A 17,549-nucleotide genomic window follows, 5' to 3' on the forward strand; every position below is an offset into this window, starting at 1 on the left:
ACGTGAGTCGTGCGTAGACTATTACGAAATTTTAAACTAAGCGGAGTGTTCAGAAACATGTCGACAACGACGCAGAGCGAAGACGATCCGCCGTATATGAAAGTTTCCCCAGAACTGGTACGTTCTGGCGAAACTTGCCACCAGATGATCATTTCGGTATTCTAGCTGCACGACCTACGAGGCGTCGATCCTACGGAAAAAATCGACATACCCGAAATACCAGAAAAGAGAAAATGCACGGACGTGCGCTGGCCTATTCCGATAGTGCTGATTACGTCCCTGTGGGTAAGAACAGAAATCTTTCAAAGAAAGGAGTAAAAGCTTGCGTCACAGATAACAATGACGGTCGTCGGAGCGCTTTCCATTGACGTTCGAAAAATTGTGAACGGCGTCGACGAATGTGGCAATACATGTGGAGTGAGCAACGTACAAGTGAAACGAGAAGGTTGCGAAGCGAAAGATTACACGAATTATCCGTAAGTACCGACCCAAGGATGCACCAGGCTACTACTTTGCTTTCGGTAGGATAAATATCTACGAAAACGAATCTAGATGCGTCCAAGGATGCGAGGAATCGAAAGAGTGAATATTTTTCAGTCAACCATTTCATAACGTTCTGTCCTTTTGATTTTGATTTTTCAAGGCTAATCTTCAATCGGTGCGTCAACGAGAAGAACGAGAAAAGTTCGGTCGTACTGTTCCTAGTAAAGTACCACTATTTTCCGCTAGAATCACCTTCTTCCTTTCAGATATTTCCGATAACTGATTCCTCTTTTTCAGCGCCTAATGGATACGTTGTTCAAGAAAAAGTTCCTTTTCCTCATTCCAGTTGCTATCGCTATTGGTAAGAAAAGTACTGTTGTACTGAAACAATACATCTTGTCTCTGCAGTTTTTAGTTTTTTCGCATTTGTTGGCTACTGCTTATTCACGAATTTTACTTACTGGTTTTCCCTCATGGCGACCGTCGTAGTATGGGCAATATGGGCGGGGCTGACTTGGTAATGATTTGTTTTTTTGCGACTTTATTCGATCCCGTTTCCAGGAACTGGTTTTTGCAAGAAGACAACATGAGGGTGCTCGTTGCAGCAGTCATCCTCACAGTTCTCGTGGTCGCTTTTATGGGTGTTTTAATTCACGCTTTACTGTCGGACAGGTATTCACTGATCGTCGCACTTGCAGCCGAAGCTTCCATGACCATTTTCAAGTTACCGGTGCTCCTCGTTTTTCCTCTTATGGTGACGTTTTGCAAATTGGCGACCTCTTTTGACGTCTTGTTTCAGCCTCTACTGGTCGTGTTTGCCATGCATAGTTATTGGGTTTACATGTTGTTGGTGACCATAGGTATTCTACTCGACAGTGTTACCGGAGTTGTTACTGCAGATGTGAATTTCGTGCTTTTGTACTGACCGTAAACAATATCCACACCGTTCTTGACGTATCTGATTTGTAGCGCAGTCTGGTTCCATTTGGCGATAGCGCTTTTCATATTACTAACGTCAATAATGAACGGCTTTCAGTGTATGGTCGTTGCCGGAGCCGTCGGCTCCTCCTACTTCACTAGGTAAGACGTTTAGCGAAATTTTCGCTTCTTACTATCGATTTTGAGGGACAAAACTACGGTGAAAATTACGGCGTTCACAAATAGTTTATACGTGACATTACGGTACCACCTCGGTACCATAGCTGTGGGGTCGCTGTTCATACAGTCGTTGAGCGTAACAAGAAGTCTAACGCACTGTGCGAGACAGCATTTGCACGGCAGACCTCTACTGTCTAGCTGCTACCATTGTCTGCTGCGTTGCACCTCGTTCCTAGAGGAAACTGCTCAGTACGTCGCCAAGAGAGCGTACATTATGACAGGTACGAGATTTTGCGGACAGTCTTCGCACGAATGACGTCATCTTTTAAGCTTTTCATGGCACGGGAATCGTCAAGTCAGGTAAACGTGCCGCCAGACTGACATGGTGCATCTTACTACAGAACTTTATGGTAGAAACGGCGGCTTGCGATACCATGAATTGTACAGGAGTGGGGATTTTTCTCGCGACGATGCTCATTAGCGTCAATTTCTGTGTAAGATACTGCGTTCTTCGCGAGTGTCTGCACGTAAACTGTCTACACATCTTTCTAGACGGACGACATACAACACAACTTTCTTCCTGTACTGCTGGCGGCAATTTATGTAGCGACGGTACTCTTCTTCTACATTTCGCTGATGAATGTACCGAATGCCCACTTGTACGTCCGCTAGTACTAATGACTTTTTTGAAGATTGCCATGGTAACGATCTATTTGTGTTCTTGCGAAGACATACTCATGAACGACGGAAGTACCCGCCAGCCGTATTTTATGTCAAGACGTGTCCTGGGTATGATGACGACGGCGACGCACGTTGCCGCCCTAGAGGAACTGAAAAGACGTCAGCGTTCGGAGAGATCGTAAGCGCACAAGGGGCCCCAGTGATCTCAGACGTTTTTGGCCTTGGACTAAATCCGAAACGAACAAATAATTTTTTATATTGTTGTTTGAGGAAAAAATCTGCCGAGTTATATTCTTCGAGACACGTTTAATTGTCAGCATGAAAGTAAACGATATAAAAATAAAGATGAGGTTCCCTACACGAGTTTTTGAATGACGTCGCCTATTTTTAAGTGGGTAGACGCTCGGGTCGGAGATATCGCTCCATAGTCATGCATCAATGCTCAGCTGTTTTTGTGTGCTTGAAATTTTGCCGTAGAAATTTTACTATAAAAAGTATGCCAAACAGAAACAGCCTATAGTCTTTGCTGGAGACCCTAGATATACTTTCCAAAGTATATCTAGGGTCTCTAGTCTTTGCCATTTCTATTGAAACACCACTTGTTAACCGTAAATTTGGCAACGTTCATATTCAGACAATTTTCTAACTAAAAACCGTTGTCAATCAACCGAAAGCTGTTACCAATTGCTAAATTTTAAGCAAAATCAACAGGTGGTGTTTCAATAGAAATGGCAAAGACAATAGATGTTTAGATCAAATGATGTCATTTGAGCTCGTGCGAAGTTTCAAAAGGTGCACCTTGCGTGTCACGTTAGTACTGTCATAATCGCCGTCACACGTGACATTTTAACTCGACTGTTAAATTTCAGCCTTCGCTTGTCCTCGGCAGTCTAACCAAAATTTATCGGGAGTGTTAGAATCATGTCGAATTTAACGAGATTCGAAAATGAACAGGATTACAAGAAAATTCCTCCGCAGCTGGTATGTTCCGCCGAAAAGTCATGGTCGGCTCGTTATTGTCGGTGTTTTATTTTAGCTCTACGAGTTTAGACAAGTCGGGCCTACAGATCCAATTTACATACCGGAGGTTGCGAGGAACAGGAAATGTACCAACATATTTTGCCTTTTACCGGTAATCATAATCCTTGTGTTATGGGTAAGGGCGAAAAGGGCAATTATGAAGAAAACTTATGGTTTTTGTTTGTTAGATCGTTTTTGCGATTATGATAATGTCAAATGTAGAAACTAGAGTCGTCGTGTATGGGGTGGATGATTGTGGTAATGTGTGTGGAATGAATAATGTAAAAACGATACATCAAGTGGAGCACTGCGTACCGAAAGATTATACAGACTATCCGTAAGTATCGACACGAAGTGAAAACTATTATCTTATAATTCTGTAACAACTGATAGAATAAATGAAATGCACCCCGGTGGAGGTTGGTCGTGCGTTAAAACATGCGAAAAACCGTAAGGAAATGTATCATGAATTCGTTTATTTTTTAACGTTCTCTCTTTTAAGGTTAGTTTTCAATAGATGCATTTACGAAGGATATGAGGATCGCTTTACACCCACTTTGGTAACATAACGTAATACTTCAGACTCTTTTAATAACTCTTTTTCTAGAAAGCGTTGCACTATTATTATACTAGTTGGAAAATTTGGCTTCCGTTTGTGGCAATTACGATTGGTAAGCACGGACAAGAAGTAAAACGCGTTAATTTAATATGTTCCTCTTGACTTTTATCTATACTAACCGATTTTAGCTGGATGCATTCTTCTGTTTCTGGCCTACCGGTTTTTCACTGCTGTTACTTACTGGGTCTTCCAAATGTTGACTTGTGCGCTACTTGTGGCATACGCAGGGGTATTTTGGTGACTTCTCACTGTCTTTTTAAACATTACTTAACGTAATTCCTCTGACTAGGTATATAACTGTGGCACGAACTATCGCGGGCATATTTGTTGCAATCGGCTTTACAATTTGTCTGATCGTGTATGTAAGCATAATAGCTTTTATTATATACACTGGCCGATACAAACTGATCATCGGAATTATAGCCGAAGCGTCGATTGCCGTCTTTAAAATCCCAGCTCTCCTGGTTGTGCCTTTGATAGTAGCAATATATTCGCATAAGGACGACTCTTTCTAATGTCCCTGTTTCAGTCTATGCTAATCGTGCTTCTCATGTACACTGCTTTGTCCTATATCTTTGTGGGCTACGTGTTAAATGCCATTACTATCTATTATGGCGAAGATTTTTATTGGAAGACGGACTACGTGGACTTAACACTTGCATATCATAACCCTGGAGTTTTGTAACCATTAAACGAAGTCATTGTTGTTTGCTATATCTTTCATTTGCAGTTTCTGCTATGTATTTTTTGCATCACTCGGTTTTTATCTGGTGCACGCATTCATCAACGGATTGCAGTGCATGGTCGTTGCCGGTTCTGTTGCCACATACTACTTCACAAAGTACGAGACTTTACCAAGTCGTTTCCGTTTCATTACTGTTTCACTTTCAGGGATAAACTTACCGTCAGCAACACCGCTTTGGTAAACAGTTTCTATGTAACGGTACGATACCACCTTGGTACCGTGGCCGCTGGGTCGATAGTAATAACTACACTAAGCGCGACGAGAGGATTGACACACTTAGCAAGATACAGCATTGCCGATGATTCTGTTTTGTTAATCGCCTGTTACTACTGTTTACTTTGTTGCATCTGTCTTCTCGAAGAAATAGCTCAATATTTTGCCAAGAGAGCGTACATGATGACAGGTACGACCACCACAAAACTTGCTCACGTTCCTAAAGGATAACACTTTTAGCGATGCATGGCAAAGGACTATTAGATTCAGGTATACGCGCTGCCCGGCTTCTATGGCACTTCTTGCTGGACACTGTAATGGTGGATGCTATGGCTATCTCTGCATTGAATACTGCAGGAGTTTGGCTGTATATGACAATATTAGCTTTCATACCTTTGTTTTATGTAAGTGACTCCCTTTTCTTTAAGTGAACGCACGCCTACAAAATAAACGACCCTTTTTTACGTATAGGTACCAGATGAGCTGGAGTCTTTACTCCCTATGGTTTTCGCGATGGTCCTTATTGGGACCACTACGTTCTTCTACATTTCTATATTGAACGTAACCATTGCGTTTATCTGCACTTCCATTAATTCTCATCGACTGTCTTCTTAAGGTTGCTGTTTCAACATTGTTTCTATGCATTTGCGAAGATAAAGTAATGAACAACGGCAGCACTAGCCTTCCGTACTTCATGTCGAAGAGTTTAGCAGCAGTCATGATCGAGACCGAAGAAATGGTCAAAACCAAGCAAGAGAAAAGACGACATCGATTTTCAGAAAACTGATTGATCATGAGTGAATCGTCAACAAAATTATTTGATTATTATTGATCAAATTATTGTGTACAAACTGGTGGTGAATAAAAATTGTTCTTTGTTTTAATATTGCACACGCAAAGTACTGACGAATTAGAACCACAGGCTGGATTCTGTAACGTCTATAATTAATCGCAACATTTTGATCGTTACCGGTCAGTGTTGACTACTTCTGACCATCGCCGCATCCGCATCGGTATGAGGTCTGGAACCGTTACTGAGCAACCTTTGGCCTGAATTCAGTTATGTCGATTGTTTTAATATGACAAATGATATGTCGTTATTCTGGCACAATTAGGTTGGTCAGTCTAGTCCAAATGTAGACAATCGAATAAACTAAACGCGAAAATTCCTCGTCTATCAAAATGGCGTCCTTGGTAAGAGACAGGACAGATCCCGAATTCAAAAAAGTCCCTCCGTTGCCGGTACTTTCCACAATACGCACACGTTTCCATCAAACGTTACGACCAAACCAATTTCCAGCTCGCCGTTTTCAAGAATATATCTCCCACCGATTACCTTTACCTACCGGAAATACCGGAAAACAGAAGTTGCACAAATGTCTTCTTTCTGTTCCCCGCTGCACTGCTGGTGTTCGGATGGGTACGTAAAATAAACCGATTTTATTCAAAAGCAACGTTCGTTTCAACAGCTAGGATTCTCAATTTACATGACGCAAATTCTAAACGTTAATAGATTTTTGTACGGGGAAGACGGATGCGGTAATATCTGTGGTATCGACAATGTCGAAGTAACGAGAGAGGGTTGCGAGGCGAAGGATTACACTGACTATCCGTAAGTAAACCATTTGGAAAGGAAATTAGCTTGTGTCTGAAATTTGCAGGATAGCGTGGTACCCGGATTCTGATTGCGTTCATTCCTGCGAGGAAGAGGATCGGTGAGTGGTTTCGAACTTTGTGCTCTTCTGAGTTTTAACTTTTCTAGGGTGATAATATTCAATCGATGTATGGACGCGAACAAGATAACGAGACATCTTGCTAACTTTTTAACGACACGCGGAAAAATACGTCGTTATGTAGCCATTCGTAACGACTTAGATCATGAAACGTTCACTTATGTGAGGTACTGGTGTATCGTACTTGTATTCATTTTTAACTTTCAGGTGGCTTTTCACATTATATTCGAAAACGTGTTGAACATACTTTTGATAATTTTAGTCACGCTAAGTTCGTAGTTTCGGCACTCGATCGGATCGCATAATATTATCTACTTTTAGTATTCTGTTTTCTCCTGCTTGTGGGTTTGCGTTACTGCACCGCCTGTACTTTTTGGACGTTCATAGTACTCCTGGGACTAGTGCTTGGTTCACTTACTCTCCTGTCATGGTATTCTTCGGGTTCAACTTAAACCTGTATATTAAAAAACAAGAACTGTTACAGGTACGCATTCACTGTAGGAGGAGGTCTTTCGCAGCTTCTCTTAGGAGTCATTTTCACGACGTTCCTAATTTTTTATTTCGTATTCCTGTGGTACCTGTTTAAATCGAGTCGATATCTACTAGTGATTGCCATCTTTGAAGAAGCGATGCTGGCCATTTTCAAAATACCACTCTCCATGTTTGCCCCTATAATGGTGCCTTTCTCGATCAACATATAGGTGTATATTTTTAACGCCACGGTTTCAGTCCCTTCTGTTCCTCTTTGGAGTAGTATACGGTTTGAGTTTTTACATGATCATGGTATTGCTTTCGCAAACGCCGGAAAACGATACTCAAATCATTAGGTAAGCCCGACAACGGTATACACCCGGCTATTTACAATGGTACTTCCAGCGCAATATACATGTTGGTCTCGATAGCAGCGACGTACTTTTTACATGCACTCGTGAATGGATGTCAGTGCATGGTTGTTGCTGGATGCGTTGCTTCGTATTACTTCGCAAGGTAAACGACTCAGTTCTGTGGCTTCTTAACGAATATTATGTTTTCGAAGGGATAAAACGTCAGTGGGTAATGGAGTGTTTTTCACCAGCATCTACGTAATGACAGTGTACCATCTCGGTACTATCTGTGCAGCGGCACTGATAATGACAATATTAGCTATAATTAGGTACACCATTGAAGCTCTAGCACGAGAAGCCGAAGACCATGATGAAACGACCACCCAAGTAATCTTCGAAATGTTGACATGTTGCTGCAACGTCGTGGAAGAAATTGTCGAATACATTGCGAAAAAGGCATACATTATGACTGGTAATTTTCGAAGCTTTTGTCTCGTTGTACTCCAACCTCAACACGTTTCAGCAATACACGGTAAAGGACTACTGGAGTCAGGCAAACGAGGAATGCGTTTGATATGGCACTTCCTTCTGGACACCATCTTTATCGATTGTGTGGCCCACTGCACTCTGTTCATTGCATCGTGTTTCATCTTTTTTACAGTACTGGCGATAGCCGTAGCACTGCTGGTAAGAAAGAACTCGCCACCTCTAAGTACAATCTCTTTAAGACGCATTTTAGTTGTACCTTGAATACCTTATGAAGATCATTCTATTTCCAACGGCGATGCTCATTGGCCTCACGATTTATTATATTGTGACGATGATAAATGTAAACAATGTTTTGCGCAATCGTTCGAACCAAACCCTTTTCTTCTAGGTAGCTATCGAGACAATTTTTCTATGCATGTGCGAAGACATGCTCTTAAACGACGGCAGCCTGCAGAAACCCTACTACATGACTCAGCATCTGGCAGAGTTGAAGACGTTGTTTTTAACTTTAGCTCAAGAAGCGCAGCAACTAAGAGAAGAACACCGCGTCGAGAGGCAGCGTCATAACCAGGATGAGTACGAGAACGGACAGCCGCCGTATCAGTACCCGAATCAATACCAGCAAGGTCAGCAGCCGAATCAGTACCCGAATCCATACCAGCAGGGTCAGCCGCAGTATCAGTATCCGAATCAGTACCAGCAGGGGCAGCCGCCGTATCAGGATCCGAATCAATACGGACGGACGCCGCAGAATCCGTACCAAAATCAGTACAGACGCTGAACGGAAATTGGCGATCTGCCGAAAGCAAAAATTCTTTGTTGTATCTTACAACTCACACTCCACATTTTCATTTAATGTAAAATGATGTCTTCAATAATATAAATAATAAAAAAAAAAAATTAAACCGTCATGAATTTTTCTCGTGCCTTTCGTCTCCAAATTTATCACCTCCGATTTAAAATTGCGTAGCCTAGACGGCCGTGTACATCTCCATTCAACAAAACAAAAACCACACGTTGTGAGACAGAATTTGATGACGTTCCTCAAGAAATAAATTTTGTCGACGACATACGAAAATCTCTTGTAAATCACATCGTTCTCATCAAAACTGTCCTTTTGTCCAAGATGCCAGTAAGTTGAACCACCGCATAATCGCCTGTGCTCTTCCCACCTTTTCCAGATTCCTCATTCCGGGGATCAAGAACAAGGACACATAGTATCCGAAGCACCACAGAACCGGACTTGTACCGACACGTCGTACTTCATAGCCATCGTAACATGTTGCCTCCTCGTTGTATTATTCCCATTACCATTTATTTCCGCTTCTTTAAAAACCAACCCGTAGATACCTTTCTGCGTCGCTTTATCGATGGGCAGCGACATCAACCGCTTCATTTACGGGTATGATCGCTTTGGCAATACGTGCGGAGTGAAAAACAAACCCATCTATGGTATCAACTGCTCTGGAAAAGATCTGACAAACAGACCGTAGGTATATTTTCGGAATGCGATTTCTCTAGTAACTTCTTTTCCAGAATCGCACGTTTGAAGTACTACCCTGTAAACAGATGTATGCTACACAGCACGAAGAAGCTCCTCCCTGACGTGTGCGTCGACAGATGCATTCCACCCAAGTAAGATACGCAAGAAGTCGTCGAATGATTTATTTTTCTTTGCAGCAAATTGATTTTCCACCGTTGTTATCCCGCTGGGCACGTCCATCTCGACGACAACTCTAAACTTTTCAAAAACATGACGGTACGACTTGCAATTTTCCAAACTTCTGGCAATTTTTTTTTTTTGTAGGAAATCTTCCACGCCATTTCAGAGTCCATCATCACGATTGTCGCGATGGCTCTAGCAGGATTAGGTTTGTTTTTCGTCAGTTTTTCGCACATTATCTTCTCCTTTCAGTACTCTCCTTGTTGATGTTCGTTTGTTTGCGGTGGCACCACACGACCGTCATTTTTTGGGCCATGGTTATCTTCCAACTCATCGCGTCAGCCACCGCTACATCGCTTCTTTGGTAAGTACACTATAGCACGTGTCGCCTTGGACTACAAACGGTACGATTGTAGGCTCAGATACGGAACTAGCGAAACTAAACAGACCCTGTATCTACTCGCTGCTTTGGGAGCGATGGTTTATTTCTTCTTCATCGTACTCTTTGTCGTAGTCGTGCATGACGCTTTTCCATTAATAACGCGTCTGTACGATGAGGCCATCGCAGCAATTTTCCGAATGCCGACGATAATGGTTCATTTGCTGACGGTACGTACAAGCTACTACTTTCAGACAGACGGATAGGTAATGAAATTTTAGGCGCTCGTCGCAGTCGTAATGTCCACTTCTTTTATGATCTTCTTGCTCGTTCTCATCTTCTCGAACCAATGCTTGCAAGAATCTGATGATCCTTTGACGCTAGAATATACCACAACCTCGTCGACATTTATCTTCGCTTGCTACGTGATTTTTGTCATGCTATGGGTCTATGCGTTTGCTGAAGGATGGCAATGTATGATAACTGCTGGTTCCGTCGGGCAGTATTACCTCGCCAGGTACAACTTTATCAAACGCTGTCTTAAGTCACGAGTGCGTTGATTTGTTTCAGGGACAAATCTATCCTACAACACCCCGTGAGGAAGAGTTATCACCTGTTGACACGCTACCATCTGGGCACCGTAGCTTGTGGCTCTTTATTTGTCACCGCACTATCGTTCATGCGATACTTAGCGAACTACTTCGTACGAAAAGTGTTCGCCCTAACTGGTACAATTCGAACACTTTAAAGACCACAAGAACTTGATGATAATTTTCAGCTCTACACGGCCAAACCTTCCAAAAATCGTCCGTACAACTGACCAAACTAATGATTCTTAATTGGTTTCACGCTGTGGCAATCACTGGATTCCACTACATCTTAAAATGCGGATTTTCGTGTTTAATCTTACTGCTCACAGTAGGCTTAGGAACATGGATGCATTTGGTGAGGGGCAAAAAAGAAACAAGCCTTAAAAGTACTAATTTATTTTTAGGAGAACATTTACACGTATTACACTCGGGTAGCGATTCTATGTGGGGCCCTTATCGCAAACGTAGTAGCTTGCTTCGTCATGCAAGTTTTGAGCGTACGAATAAACAAAGCGACAATTGCGTATGCTCATTTTTTTTTTTTTTAGGTATCAGTTGATACCGTCTTTTTGTGTTTCTGCGAAGAACAAGCAAAAGACAGGAGTGGAGACGTCCACGGTACTTACCTGGCACCAACACCAAAGAACTACAAGGAACCAGAAGAGTTAAAAGAAGACAGACAAGATACGAATTGACCGGTTTGAAGTGTTAATTTGTTTGAAAGAAAATTTTTGTTCTAAAATGTATGAACGAGTTTGAAATAAAGAACTAAAAATACTACGTTTTATAATAAATTATGTGAGGAAGAAAGTTTTGTCGATACTACAATTCTGTTAATTTTAGAAGACAGTGAGAAATTATAGTCACTTGTCGTTGGATTTCCAGTGTCAAAGTGATCCCTTGACATATAACTCGTCAAAAATGTCAACATTTTCACTCTTTTCCTAACTTAAAAAACGTCCAACGATGCCTCTTCCAGACTTCAAGAAAATCCCACCTGTTACGGTAACCTACGAAACACCAGACAAGCTTCTAAACATGTTTCTAGATTTACGAATTCAAGAACGTCGACGAAACCGAGCCTCTACATATCCCAGAACTGGCACCAAATCGTAAAATTACGGATACCGGCTTCCTGAGATTTTTTCTAGTGTCCGTGATATTCGCGGTACGACTTTCTAACCACCCAAGTTCCATGCGAGTAGCATTCCATTTCGCAGATATGTTTCGTATCAGTGACCAGTTCCATCGGCACGGATTACAATAGGTTTGTGCACGGATACGACAAGTGCGGAGACACATGTGGTATCGATAATACACCCAGAGCAAACATTAACTGTTCGGGGAAAGATCTGGCAGGCAAACCGTAAGCGAAAATTTAGAGTTCGTAAACGAGAGAAACATTTCGTCGTTCTAGAATAATGAAATATCGCTTTACTGGCAAGAAGAATGGATCCAAGTGGATCATGAAGAACTTCATGGTGCCGGACGAATGCGTCGAAGGTTGTGACCGACCGAAGTAGAGATCCGTTTCCGCCGAGACATTTAATTATGATTGACATTTGCAGTCGTTTATTGTTTCATCGATGCATTCCTGTAGAAGACTTGCCACGACACAGGAAAGCAAACCAGATAATAACTTTTGTGGTGCGTAGGTATTCATAAAAAATGCAAAGTCTTAAGGTTAAGGTTTACTCAAAGGAATTCGTGCACGACTTCGAAAGATCCATAATTGTTCTAATACTCCCCATGTGTCTGACTGCACTACGTAGGTATTTAATTTTGTTGTACCACCCATTTTGTTTTATCTTTATAATTTTAGTGTTGGCCATCTGTCTTCTCTTCTGCCTCTATTTCAACGCTCACCACACGGTCTTCGGAATCCTTTCGGTTTCGGTCCTCGGATTGTTTGGTTTCACCACCTACGTCTGGTAATTTTCACCACCTCGTTATACCATAAATTTCCACACAATCGTAGGTACTGGTTCGTAAAAGACAGCGACAAGAAGCAACTGCTATACGTTGGGATCATAGCGACCATCACGATAATCTTGTTGTGTATTTTTATATGCTATTTCTACGATAGATACGGTTTAGTGATGACAATGTTTACGGAGGCAACAGAGGCCATTTTTAGAACGCCATACCTCACTGTAGTACCTGTAGTGGTAAATTTTGTTGTTTCGCTAATTGCTGGTACGACCACGGTCATTTTTTTTTAAACATCGTCCATTTCAGACACTTCTCGTTTTGTATCTTACCGCCACGGCTGCAGTTTTCCTCGGATTCCTAATCAGTTCCAATCAGTACATAAGAAAAGTCGAAAAGTTCCCCACCGTGCATGAGTACGTGCTGACCCCACTGGCTAAAAGTGCTCTAACATACCTCGGGTTTACTTTTATCTGGCTGAAAGGACTTTCGAATGGATGTCAATGTATCGTAGTTGCCGGGCCGGTATCAGCTCACTACTTCCAAAATTTAAACGAAAAGTAAGTGAAAATAACACACAAATAACGTCATTGAGAACTTTCGACTGATAGGTCCGATGATCGTTATCCGGTCCTCACCAGCTGCTACGTCCTTTTCAGGTACCACATCGGTACTGTCGCTTTTGGTTCTATGTTTATAACCATCCTAACCGTGGTACGTGTCGTCCTGCAATTTTTTCAAGATCATTTTAACTGTACATGTGTACGCAATTGTGTGCAGTGTTGTTTGGTTTGCTTAGAGAGTGTAACACAGTACCTAACGAAACGCGCCTACATCCAAACAGGTAAAAAGCAAGTAGTGCTTGAAGTTATATTGTAACTACTGTCGAAGCTATGCATGGGGAGCCGTTGTACAAATCCGGAGTGCGTGCTGCAAGATTATTGTGGGCTAACTTAATGGACGCTGTAGCATTAGACACAGTAGCGGATTTCATCATAGTTTGTGCTATTCTTTTGGTGATACTTGCGGCCTTAGGAGAAGCTGTTATCATACACGAAGTAAGAAGTCTACTAAGACTAAGTGTGAAAAAAATATTCGTTTTAGGCAACCGATTTACAATTAGACCATTACTGGACCGTGCTTCTGATAGGGGCCGCCGGATGTGGTGTCGTCGTATATTTTTTCATGCAAGTCATAAACGTATAAATGAACAGCTGGTCCCAGTCGCAAAATTCCAATTTGGCCGTGAATTTTTAGGTTGCCGTGGAGACTATATTTATTTGTTTTTGCGAAGACAAACTCATGAATGACGGGAACACGAAACCGTACTTCATGAGCGAAAGACTAAAAACACTGATAAGCGCAGCGAGGGAGGCTACGAAATTACGCGAACAATCATAGGCAATAAAAGCTTGTAAATTGGTTTTGTGACTTTATTGTCTTACGTTTTTTTTCTTCTTCGAATATAAAAATAAAGTTTTTAAAGCAACGATAATAATCACTCAGGTGTAAAAAGGACCTCAATTTAGTGATCTGATACTAGGACGCAGTGGGGCTCTTTGTCTGGCCTGTCAAAAATCAAACAAACAGATGCTGGAATTTTGCGAAAATTATTATTACCGTAAAAATAAAACAAGTCGATAACTCCTGGAGTAGAGTAGTGGTGGCAAGTTTCACATTGCAGCTCTACAATATCGTCAGAGAACGAAAAAACAAAAGCCTTCGATGAACGAGAGCAAATAAAGTGAGAACAATACAGAGGGAAAACGGAGAATATGAGGCACGAAATGTCTAAATAATTGAAGGGGAATTTAAGAATAATGATCACGATGCGGCCACGAAATTTAGAGGAGAATAGAAAGAGAAAGGCCCGACAGAGAACCGGGGAGGGAAATATTCTTTTACAATTTTCCGCATTTTCCCACACCGAAAACGGTCAGAAACAAGCACAACCACCTCCGTCTTTTTTCCCAATAAATGAGCACCATTGTACTTCAAAATTAGCAAAAAGTTCAACACCGCTCCAATTAACCCTTCAGCGGCGACAAAGTTTACAAATCCAATCCTCGTAATAATCGAAGAAGAGACAAAGCACATATAAATGGAATAAGTTGTAGGTATTGTTTGTCGGAGTTTGGTAAAGTAGTTCCGGCAGAAGGAGGAGGTGGAGGACGGATGTAGACGAGATCCGCAATCATCGGGTGCGCTTACAATGCGAGTATTAGATTAACACGAAGAGCGCTTGAATTTAAAGTAGCCCGCCCTCAATTACACCACCAATGCTCGAGGTACCTGCCTTTCCCACTCCAGCTGATTGAATTACATTACGTCCATTTTCCACTTTCCTACAGTAAGTGGAAACTTGGAATCTTATTATTACGATGTTGCTGTCGACGGCCGGGACAACAATACAATTTCATCCACCAACTTTGCTTAAATCCACCTCTAATGCAATTACCCCCCGATGGCACGCCTCTGATATACATCGACAAGCCTGGGCAACAAACGCTCGATTACGGGGGGAGCACGATGGCCGGCACAGAATTAACAAAAAAACTAAACTTGGAAAAAGTTTTGCCTTCTTTATCAATAATTCCTCTCTCTTTTAAAGTGTAAACGAAATTTCAACAATAACATGCGAATATAGTTCTTGGGGGAATTGGGCACCTACAACTTTTCTTCTGTTGGTCTAGGAGAAACGGTCAGTTTCGTAATAAGGAACGAGTATTCGTCATTCCAAACAAAGGAAAAAATAAAAAGTTGCTTAGGAAATTACTACATATTTAAGAGTTTAATCCTTATAAACCGTTCAAGATGTTTTAGATAAAAGTGATTATTGATTATATTGACTGTGCTTATTAAATACTGAAATAATAATTGTTTCCTCCAGTGCTTTGAATCGTACTTATTAGAATGGAAAATACAAAGTGTGAAATTACTGGCAACAGCGTTATAGTTTTTCAACAACTTAACCTAAAATGCTAAATTTCATTTTTCATTAGGGATTTTTGCATGTACGAAGTTGGTTGCCAACCAAATTAGTACATGGCCTACCTTTGTCTAAAAACATCCTGAACGATATAATATATTAACACATCCTGTTTTGGCAACGTTTGCGTGGCTCATAAAAAAATGCGTCGACATTGTTAAAACTTGAAACTTAAAAATCGTCGAAGTTTTGTTTTGTTATCGCCTCGAAACACTTTTTGCATAATTACGCCTTGTAACGTGATACGGCGCACACTTCCAGCGTTAAGAACATACTTAGTCTTTCTTAGAGGCTTTACACTTCGAATAATTAGCATCTAGGGCTGGAGACCGGCTAAAGTTAAAGTCAACAAAGACACTATAAAGTAAAGCTTCGACGCAAAAACCAAAATTTTATTTTCGACCCCATTCTCACCGAATACTGCTCCTTATGTTAGCAACAGTAAAGTAAACCCCAAAGGTCCAAGCAGCCTAATAAAACGAAAGTCCGATCGTCGTTAAAGAAAAAATGTATCACGTATTATAGCGCACACAGTAGTAACCATGTTGATGGTTTCGTTACGGAAAATTAAATATGATCCTCGTACGGAAAAATTCGAGGTAATTAAGTGCACGGGAAAAGCCCGCTCTGATGCGAAAAAGCGATAAAAGTGCACTTCCGCGACGAACCGAAATTGTTGGACGTTTAAAAAGCGTATTTTTCGGCGGTCTGCGATTACAAATCACGGGCCGTAAAAGTAGACCGTAATTTGAAGCTTCCACTGCATAAAAACTAATTCCGGCATTAAAATTTCGTCAATGTGTCTTTTGTGACGGGGCGCTGTAAACTTATTACGCAAAGCTTTGGCTTTTACAAGAGACGGATTATATGGAACGCGATTAAAATTTTATGTTCCATGACTTAATATCTTTAGTAGGATCTTAATGACAAACTCTACTTTGTGAGGTGACAATATTGAATTTGCCCCTGACGAGCTCTCCATAATGCAAAGTGGCGTTTTCGTTGAGGAATGTTTTGGCTTCTGAACTTTATTTAATCAGGTTTCGCCACGGCGGAAGCGGAGCAAGCAAGCAAGCAAGCAAGCTCGGAGGAATGATCACCTGTATGGCCGGAATCGGATTCGAACGGTGTTCATAATATGAATTTTATTATAGCGTCTCGAAAACATGACGTCTTTTTGCTTGACATGCGACGTTTTACTTGCCGCTAGATGTGCATTATTTCTACTACGCAATAAATTAATTATCAGTAGCCAAAAAGTAACAAATACTTATATCACAACAGAACGTTTAAATGCATGCGTATATTTACAAATAAATTACGTAGCGCCGTCTGGTACTGACTGGAGAGCAGTCGCCTGCGACGGATCGAAGTGCCGCAATTAGTCCCGAAAACCTCGCGCCAGATTAAATACAAAGAAATTTTACGACGTTGCATAGAAACTCATAAAAGTCGGGACAATCATAATGAAAAAATCGTAAACTTTATTCTCAATATATGATGAGAAAGAGATATAAAGGAACGTAAAACAAAGGTCCGATGTTATGGTGATGACGTTGTTTCTGGAATTCTCCAAAGCGGCATAAAAAAATTTACAACAATATTTGTAAGAACAGCGGTAAAAGCGCAGGTAGCTCGGAATTTTTTCCTTCAGATTCGCTGGATTGCCTCATAAAAAACAACATGTCGGGCCGCTGACAAAAAAGCAATCTTTTCGTTCAACGGAAACACAAAACGCGGCTTTTTGTGAAGCCTCCGAGGAGGAGTAAGTCGAAGTAAACAAAATTACTCGCGATGAATTATTTAATGTTTTTTATTTGGTCGAGTATGTAAATTATTTACTGCAGAAGGCAGCGCACGGAGCCCGGATCTGAATTTTTCTGTTGGAATTAAAAAGCCCGGGGCTGGATTCGGTCTTGGGTCGACAGAGACAACATTGGAGGAGGAGTTGCAATTTATTGTGTGGTTTTATGACCGCAGTTTCTATGTGTATATGCAGGTCATAAAATGTCGAGCTGGACTTTTACCAAAGCAAGATTGAGTTAAAGCGCACATAAAAACCGCTCATTCGCCAAAGAAATTATAAATAGCGAA

The 17,549-nt window shown here is 41.3% G+C and overlaps 4 protein-coding genes across 4 annotated transcripts; all 4 read left to right on the plus strand.

The window, feature by feature from the left end:
* Position 1: 1 nt before the first annotated feature.
* Positions 2 to 5,743, plus strand: LOC135127788 (uncharacterized). The gene is made up of 29 exons (XM_064054409.1): positions 2 to 117; positions 166 to 285; positions 334 to 476; positions 526 to 582; positions 644 to 704; positions 781 to 844; positions 892 to 1,000; positions 1,045 to 1,237; positions 1,283 to 1,401; positions 1,453 to 1,563; positions 1,609 to 1,862; positions 1,912 to 2,075; positions 2,134 to 2,223; positions 2,274 to 2,440; positions 2,974 to 3,076; positions 3,157 to 3,243; positions 3,299 to 3,418; positions 3,471 to 3,619; positions 3,676 to 3,732; positions 3,785 to 3,842; positions 3,890 to 3,953; positions 4,030 to 4,138; positions 4,191 to 4,380; positions 4,431 to 4,582; positions 4,632 to 4,742; positions 4,793 to 5,049; positions 5,100 to 5,263; positions 5,331 to 5,420; positions 5,476 to 5,743. Exons 1-29 carry the CDS (start codon positions 58 to 60, stop codon positions 5,644 to 5,646), a joined length of 3,594 nt encoding a protein of 1,197 aa, XP_063910479.1. The 5' UTR covers positions 2 to 57; the 3' UTR covers positions 5,647 to 5,743.
* Positions 5,744 to 5,914: 171 nt separating this feature from the next.
* On the plus strand, positions 5,915 to 8,767 carry LOC135128256 (choline transporter-like protein 2). Its single transcript, XM_064055158.1, has 14 exons — positions 5,915 to 6,101; positions 6,160 to 6,279; positions 6,329 to 6,471; positions 6,521 to 6,574; positions 6,622 to 6,754; positions 6,800 to 6,863; positions 6,914 to 7,022; positions 7,077 to 7,269; positions 7,322 to 7,419; positions 7,469 to 7,579; positions 7,629 to 7,888; positions 7,940 to 8,103; positions 8,156 to 8,245; positions 8,294 to 8,767. The coding sequence occupies exons 1-14, from the start codon at positions 6,042 to 6,044 to the stop codon at positions 8,684 to 8,686; spliced, it is 1,992 nt and encodes a 663-aa protein (XP_063911228.1). The 5' UTR covers positions 5,915 to 6,041; the 3' UTR covers positions 8,687 to 8,767.
* A 147-nt stretch (positions 8,768 to 8,914) lies between these two features.
* Positions 8,915 to 11,314, plus strand: LOC135128257 (choline transporter-like protein 1). The gene is made up of 13 exons (XM_064055159.1): positions 8,915 to 9,037; positions 9,087 to 9,200; positions 9,252 to 9,394; positions 9,442 to 9,540; positions 9,586 to 9,664; positions 9,713 to 9,776; positions 9,821 to 9,932; positions 9,985 to 10,177; positions 10,229 to 10,464; positions 10,518 to 10,675; positions 10,726 to 10,892; positions 10,942 to 11,034; positions 11,086 to 11,314. Exons 1-13 carry the CDS (start codon positions 9,032 to 9,034, stop codon positions 11,230 to 11,232), a joined length of 1,611 nt encoding a protein of 536 aa, XP_063911229.1. The 5' UTR covers positions 8,915 to 9,031; the 3' UTR covers positions 11,233 to 11,314.
* A 137-nt stretch (positions 11,315 to 11,451) lies between these two features.
* On the plus strand, positions 11,452 to 13,867 carry LOC135127797 (choline transporter-like protein 3). Its single transcript, XM_064054420.1, has 13 exons — positions 11,452 to 11,542; positions 11,586 to 11,705; positions 11,758 to 11,903; positions 11,955 to 12,056; positions 12,106 to 12,184; positions 12,239 to 12,305; positions 12,360 to 12,468; positions 12,516 to 12,705; positions 12,776 to 13,026; positions 13,078 to 13,310; positions 13,358 to 13,524; positions 13,571 to 13,666; positions 13,724 to 13,867. The coding sequence occupies exons 1-13, from the start codon at positions 11,504 to 11,506 to the stop codon at positions 13,865 to 13,867; spliced, it is 1,743 nt and encodes a 580-aa protein (XP_063910490.1). The 5' UTR covers positions 11,452 to 11,503.
* The last annotated feature ends 3,682 nt before the right edge of the window (positions 13,868 to 17,549 follow it).

This window comes from Zophobas morio, unplaced genomic scaffold (genome assembly GCF_036711695.1).
Source record: "Zophobas morio isolate AGI-343-1 ecotype UQ-CSIRO unplaced genomic scaffold, CSIRO_AGI_Zmor_V1 ptg000012l, whole genome shotgun sequence".
NCBI lineage: Eukaryota > Metazoa > Arthropoda > Insecta > Coleoptera > Tenebrionidae > Zophobas > Zophobas morio.

Bases quoted from the DNA above. Each gene is read 5' to 3' on its own strand.
- LOC135127788 (XM_064054409.1), top strand. From the start codon at position 58: ATGTCGACAACGACGCAGAGCGAAGACGATCCGCCGTATATGAAAGTT. The intron at 3,244-3,298 runs GTATGTTCCGCC...GTTTTATTTTAG, and splicing joins AGAAAATTCCTCCGCAGCTG to CTCTACGAGTTTAGACAAGT. The intron at 5,264-5,330 runs GTAAGTGACTCC...TTTTACGTATAG, and splicing joins CTTTCATACCTTTGTTTTAT to GTACCAGATGAGCTGGAGTC.
- LOC135128256 (XM_064055158.1), top strand. From the start codon at position 6,042: ATGGCGTCCTTGGTAAGAGACAGGACAGATCCCGAATTCAAAAAAGTC. The intron at 7,580-7,628 runs GTAAACGACTCA...ATGTTTTCGAAG, and splicing joins GCTTCGTATTACTTCGCAAG to GGATAAAACGTCAGTGGGTA. The intron at 8,246-8,293 runs GTAAACAATGTT...CTTTTCTTCTAG, and splicing joins ATATTGTGACGATGATAAAT to GTAGCTATCGAGACAATTTT.
- LOC135128257 (XM_064055159.1), top strand. The intron at 10,465-10,517 runs GTACAACTTTAT...GATTTGTTTCAG, and splicing joins GGGCAGTATTACCTCGCCAG to GGACAAATCTATCCTACAAC. The intron at 10,676-10,725 runs GTACAATTCGAA...GATAATTTTCAG, and splicing joins AAAAGTGTTCGCCCTAACTG to CTCTACACGGCCAAACCTTC.
- LOC135127797 (XM_064054420.1), top strand. From the start codon at position 11,504: ATGCCTCTTCCAGACTTCAAGAAAATCCCACCTGTTACG. The intron at 11,706-11,757 runs GTACGACTTTCT...TCCATTTCGCAG, and splicing joins TAGTGTCCGTGATATTCGCG to ATATGTTTCGTATCAGTGAC. The intron at 12,706-12,775 runs GTAAATTTTGTT...CGTCCATTTCAG, and splicing joins TCACTGTAGTACCTGTAGTG to ACACTTCTCGTTTTGTATCT.